Source organism: Protopterus annectens, chromosome 6.part0 (genome assembly GCF_019279795.1).
Source record: "Protopterus annectens isolate FY-2018-M chromosome 6.part0, PAN1.0, whole genome shotgun sequence".
Taxonomy (NCBI): Eukaryota; Metazoa; Chordata; order Ceratodontiformes; family Protopteridae; genus Protopterus; species Protopterus annectens.
Window position 1 is genome coordinate 721,629,281 of NC_056737.1, and position 6,961 is coordinate 721,636,241.

The 6,961-nt window shown below is 41.3% G+C and overlaps 1 protein-coding gene across 1 annotated transcript in view; it reads left to right on the forward strand.

Moving 5' to 3' along the window:
- Positions 1-6,290, forward strand: part of SAMD4A (sterile alpha motif domain containing 4A) — a 2,460,818-nt gene extending 2,454,528 nt beyond the window's left edge. Inside the window, exons 11-12 of the mRNA XM_044073568.1 lie at positions 5,547-5,630; positions 6,175-6,290. Of these exons, the coding sequence (XP_043929503.1) occupies positions 5,547-5,630; positions 6,175-6,290 (200 nt within the window). The remainder of the gene's footprint in view (positions 1-5,546; positions 5,631-6,174) is intronic.
- Positions 6,291-6,961: the final 671 nt, after the last annotated feature.

Here is a 6,961-nt window from a genome sequence, read left to right on the forward strand (position 1 = left end):
GCACTCGTGCTGCTTTTGGAAAGTAAGGGCATTACGTTTAGGACACACTAATGCCTGACAATCAAGTCAAAATTTGGTGGAAAAAAAAAAGATTTGTTTTGTGTATACACATATATTAGCGTAAGTCACAGTTAAAGTATAGCAGAAGCCTTATTAGCATAGTATTAATGTTAGGATTTCTAAGAGTCATTTAAGACAACATCAGTTAATTTCATTGTTTTCCTTACCAACAGAGATATGTCTGAGAAACAAGTGCAGAAAACCATATCCCCCTACAAGCCCAAGTTTACAGATGCTGAAAATGAGGTGGTAGTAGAGGCCGTCTATCTCCATGGTAGACAGCTGTTTGCAGTACATTCCTTTCATCAGCCCTTCAGTGACTGTGTCTGTCAGGAAGTTGTCAACAATGTCAATGCTGTGGGTGATTAGGATTATAATTACAGTGCAGTTTGCTGCAAGGTGACTGATATGATCCATGCTGCTACCCAGAAAGCAGAATCTGTGGCACAAGAATGGAGGGTAACAAGTGGTGGGATGTCTACTAAACTACCCCTTTATAGAGATGGAGGAGTTCCTGCCCTCACTTAAATGTAGTACCACCTCCAGAGAGTTCCACAGTGTACTGCTGGATGTCAAGGTGGTGCTGGATAGCCCTCAGAGAATTTCAACTGATGATGCCCCAGGTCTGCAGTCCTAATATCAGTATCTGCCCCAATTTTTACCTGTTAGTCATACTACGTTTTAAAACCTGTCTCATGTTTGGTATTTAGGTACATCTGTAATCCAGGTGCAACATCCAGCAAGGAATGGGCAGCGTTTTAACTCAATATCATATTTTTATAGTTTTAAAGATATCACTTGTGTATGTAGTTGTGGTGCAGGGTCTTGCTTACAGTGGATATTGTTTGTTTTGGTGTATTCACAGGTGATAGCAGGGATGAGCCGGCACAGTCAGGGGGGGGCATATTATGTTTTGGACACGGTGAATGTGACCCCCCCTGAACATCCCCCTAATCAAAATATGGACATAGTCCATATGCCTGTCATACCCCGGCCACACTACCATCTGAAGCTGGACAGGGTGATGAGGGCACTATAGATATGGGAAGTGTGGTGTGGAGACATGTCTGAACCTGTCCCTAACAGTTGTGGCTAGAGGTGCTTGCACTGCTGGGGGGGGGAGGCACCGTTACACACTGGACATATGGTTACTGCCCTCTCCCTGAGGTTGCTGCATCAGTATCTACCACCCAGTGTATGTGCAGAGCTGTTATGGAGGCGCAGGCTAGTTCCACCCAAGCCATAGTGAAGATTCTGAGGGTGATCCAGGCTGTGTATGCTGATGCATGGGATGGTTATGACCTGTGTATTTGATTCATTGGACAGACTGAATCACACATTGGACCATGCAATGTCTTCTCTGGCTCATCTGTTGGAATAAGGGTCTGTCCTCACAGCCAGTCATTTGCTGTGTCCTCAAATGCTAAGCCCCAGCACATCCCACACACTCACTGATCCTGGCCCTTCTACAAATTAACCCCCATCAATACAAGTTCTCACACTACCCATAAATGCACCACACCTTTCAACTGTCCAGATATTTGCCTCATATTTTTGGTCTGTTCCTCATAACATTTGTGTTTTTCTGGCAAATCATTGGGATGATCACAAATGAAGTCACCAAATAATGACATACATTTGAGTTTCAGACTTCACATACTTCAGAAAATGTATGTTAACACAAACACTGTTACTGTAGCTAATTTTTGAGTTTATGAGAGCGATATATACAATCTGTTCCTATTTTTGGGCCTTTGTCCCCCCATTTTGTCAGGCTTTGTTCATATTTATTGCACTAAGAGGTTGTGAGGTATTAAATGCACTTTTCCTATTGTTACACCTCAGCACTCACACACTTCCTTGTTTAACTCCTGTACTCCCTTGTCCAGCTGTTCAAATGATGATAACTGTGCCCTGCCCTTTGTACATTGTTACTTGGGTTGCCTACGTGTGATATAGAGCATGGCCATCCTATGCATGCGCAATCCTGTGACTCTTTGCTAGTGCCACAGCGTACTTTGCCCACCTCTGTCTAACATGATCATTCACTGCTGCTTGCTACTCATCTGTCTCAGTTGCTGCTGCCTGTGGTGCTGGAAACTGCAGTCTCTGCAAGAGGCCTCCCTGCTGTATCTGCTTCCTAAGTATAATATTATGTAACATAGCGCACACTGTAAATGTTTTGGCACACATGGCAGGGTCATACTGTAAGGTACCACTGGATGTGTCCAGAGCTCAACACATGCCTGTGATATTTCTGGCTTGAACTAGGGCATTGTTGTGACCATGGTCAGTTCAGTTATGTGGATTTCTAACTGGCATTATGAGCCAGGGTTCCAGGGCATATCCAACATCACCTACAAGATGTCTTTGCAGGAAGTCACCCCTCAGTAGAGATCACATTTATGCCATTTTGTAAGAGAAGTGGAAACTGCCTAAGTGGCCTGGACACACTTTGTAGATGATACCCTCTGCATTACAGATCACCTGGCAGTTAATGGAGTAATACCCTTTGATGTTCACATACCTCCTTCCCAGTTCACAGGTGGGGCCTTTATTTCAATGTGGGTATAGTCTATAATCCCCAGTAGCTCAGAGAAGCTGGCTATAGCATGGAAGTCCTGCATGATGTTGTCTTCTTCCACTGGGGTATATGGAAACCATATATGCTCCCCCACATGCTGAAGCATGACATCAAGGAACTGATGGAGTATTCTTAAGGCAGATGCCTGAGATACCCCCACTGTGTCCCCAGTGGCTCACTAAAAAAGGTACCTGTAGCTGTTAAATATATAAAGCCACATATACTTTTGCATCTACTGAAACTCCCACCAAGCTGCAGATGAGGCAGACACGTCCATTATTTGTTGCATGCTGTCCCTGTTCACATAATAATGGTTCAGTATGTCTTTGTCATGCGGGGCTTGAAATGTTAAGTATAGTCTGAAGACCCTGTGCCTCTGGGGGTGACATTACACACTTTGGCTGCTATAAGGTTATATGGGTTTTCTTAGGCTATGTGCTTTGTTTTTAAGACTGCTGTGATGTTGTTTATCCTCCTTGGTTTCTTCTTAATGAGATATCAGTTTGCAAACTTCTCACTACTGAACCAAGAAAAAGGAGGAGAGGAGTTCAACCCAATATATTTACTGTTATTGATGTAAAATGTCAGTTAAAAGATTATAACAGACACCTCAGTGGTGTAGAGGGACAGAGCCCTTACTGGAGCACAGGAGACCTGAGTTTGATTAGCAGCCTCGACTTTGGAAGAGTCAGCTGGGGGGGGGGGGCATTTTCCATGGGTGAGGTGGGGGCTTGGAGGAAGATGGGAAAAGTGCAGCATTTTGTTGACTCATCGTTCTGGGCGAGGGGAACGTTTTCTGTTTGATGCTGATACTCTGTTAGTCGTAAGGACTGGGAGATGGCGCATCATTTTCCATAAAATTGGGGACACACTGACTGATGCCTGCAGGATAGTTTGGTTGCATCATTTTTTGTCTTGTGTCTTGAGGGGGTGATAGGTAAAAATACAAATTTTCTCTTTGATGGCATTCTGATACTGCACTGGGACACCAATTTCTCCTGTCTTATCCCAACTGTTGAATAAGATCTGTGGGAGCAGTTGACATTGAGGATTCAGAGTTTGTGGAGAGTCACCAGGAGTGGCTAATGCTCTGCATGGAGGGGGACAAAAATATTAAAAATAAATAAATAATAGAAATAAGATAAAATTACTGTACTACATACCTTTAGCACCAGGATTAGAACATCCATTTTCATTTAACACTGGAATTAGGAGAATTATCCAGTTAAAATTTGTACATTAATTAATTCTTTCCTATTTTGATATCCTTTTATCTTGTTTTGGGTCATGGTGGAGCTGGGGGCCTTTTGTGACACTCAGCAGTCTCACACACACACAGACACACACACACACACACACACACACACACACACACACACACACACACACACACACACACACACACACACACACGCAAGCAATTCAAAGGTTTGTCTTTCACCTGTCAGCAGTCTTTGTGATGTATGAGGAAACTGGAGACAGTGGCAGAAATGCATGTGGAAACAAAGAAGCCATGATGACTGCAAACAGAAGACACCCCAACTGGGAGCCAAACCAGAGAACCTGTCCACAGTACTAATCTCTGCAGCACTGTGCCATACTGTGTACATATTTGACTGGGAGAATGGAAGCTGTCACTTTACAAGGAAACATATTCAGAATGAGTGTGACCAGTTCTCTACTTGTTTCTGTATCATGGTTATCTAGAATCTGCTCTGTGACCCCAAAAGTGCATTAGTCTTTCATTGCATACCTCTGTGTTTATGCCCAAAATCCAAAGTTCTTTAGCAGTAATGTGTAGGGTTTGCAGTCTTACATTAGTTTCATAAGCATAAAGAGCATTTTGTTTTTAAAATGCTTCAGTTTCAATCACTATTTTCAACTTATTCCAGTGTTACAGACAATTGACCAAGAGAACACTTGCTTAATTATTAGTCATCAGTCTTACTTTTCTTCTTGTTATTCAACATGATAATTGGTGTCTATCATTTGTAGTTGTCTAGTGTATCTCTGTTGCTTTTCTTCAGTACTAGACTTTGCACTTCTAAGATTTGTCTGCTTGAAAATGATGAAGTGCGAGTGATTGCCAATATCATTGTATCATCACATCCATCTCATTAACAATGATGGCTGACTTCACCATTGTAGTCCTTAATAGGCAGTGCCTGAAAGTCATCTTTCGGTGTCTAATGCTTGACTGTTTAGTTCTACTGGAATGCTCCAGGGATTGAAATGTTTATGAAATAGTTTTTTTTTTTCTTTATTTTTCATCTCCATATTCGACTTTAATGTTTTTTATGTTTCTTCTTACAGATTCAGCATGCATATAGCTAATCAGGTTATGAAGTAGGAGGGGTACTGTACATGAAGAAATCAAGACAGCCTTTGTACTGTGAAAATACTGTGTACTGATTCCATTCAAATGACTAGACTCTTATTCAGGAAAGAAAAATGTGTACATATTCGTAACATCCAGACTTCAAGTATGTCATTGAGCTAAACAGTATAGAAATCTCCACATCATTTGATGTGCATATATTACTTGCCATCTAACCAAGCCCAGTCATTAGCATCCATTGACTGTTAACATAACCAATTGCTATTATTGTTGTTAGGCATTTGTACTGGAGCAGTCTGGAAAGAAGCATAATTTATAGGATGAATTCTAGCATACTAGTGAAGAGAGTAACTTACAATAGTAGATATGGTGCTGCATTTCCTTCACCTTAGTTCTAATGTCTGTTAGGGGATGCATGTTTTTAGAAGAAAAGGATGTATAAAAAGCCATTGCTAAATAAAAAAGAGAATACTCTGCACTAGTATACACACATAATACTGCCTTATTTATTATTGACAGTTATACCAAATATTTAAGTATATAATTAGGTTATATTTTTTACAGAGTTCCAAGTACCATCTATAGAACCTGATATCAACAACAGATTAGAGTCATTGTGCCTCAGTATGACTGAGCATGCTCTTGGAGGTAAGTACTCTTTTCATAGTTTTTTACCTTCATTCCTCAGTAACTTGCCTTATTTTCTCAATTTATTTTTAATCATTCTGTTTATCTAAGTATTCAGTGTTCTCTTTTCGTCCATTCACACATATAGTTATAGGGTCTGACGAGATCTGACCTCGGCACCCATCTTGAAGCTTATCTGTTCCAGAGATCTGATTCCTCCCCTTCCCATAATTAGGTTGCACCTCAGATACCCAGATCTCATTTGCCGCTCAAACAGCATGGGTATGTGCAGAGAACTCCACTGGCAGTAGATCATAATATTTTTATGTATTATCGTCATTTCACTGCAATTCCTGTCCTACCTTGAAACTTTCCTGTCACCAACTTATTATTACTATTGTCTTTCTCTTTGTACCATTATTTTTCTGTACGGTTAACACTTAAGGTACTTAGGGCCTATCCCATAGTGAGGGTCTCTTCCCTCTCTTTCTCTTTCCTTGACTAAAAAAGAGACCTTAAATCTTAAGCTTAAATTTAAATTTAATCTTAAGGCTGTTCTTTCTAGCTTCCTTACCATGTTGGAATGGACAAGTTTCAAAAAGTACTTGGAGTATGGACACAAATTGCCTCCACAAGACCCACACACCAAGTGTGTCTACTGTCTTGGTGCTGCTCATCTAGACATCATTTAGTGCCAGGTCCCTCCAGTCTAGAAGGGGCAAACTGATTCTAAAGGGGCTCCTTCCAGTGCAGACAGGGGCTACCCCATCACCATCTTCACCAAAAAAATGAGACAAGCAGAAGACTAAAATCTCAGAAAAGGATACAAAGTCAGCAAATGTGATGAAAAAGAAAGGAGCAAACCTCCTGCCAAGACTTCAAAAAAGCCATTTACAGAACCAACTTCTTCATTTGGTCCTGATCCCAAGGTTCAAAAAGTTGGAATGGATACAGACTCAAAACTGATCTACTCCCCATGCAGGTTACCCACTGGGCTTGGTGAGTTCCAGACTGCAGTCACTCATCTTTCAGGAAAGGAAAGGAAATATTCATGTCCTTCTTCAGTAACTTGATCGACTAGAAGTCTCATGGAACTTGATGTCAGCAGGATGAAGAGGAAGTTTTTGAAGATACAGATACAGCTTGGGGTTATTCCAGTACCATCTCAAGGAAAGGTACGAAGTGCGGGATAACTCATCCCTGCCTTACAGAATTCTGTACCAACTCTTCCTTCAGGCTCAGGATTATTGGAACCACCTGGAACTGGAGCTCATTTTTAGTGCCGGAATTACTTACATTTTCTGTACTGACCATATCCCTATCTGTCTTGACTCTGATGCCTTCAGACTGAG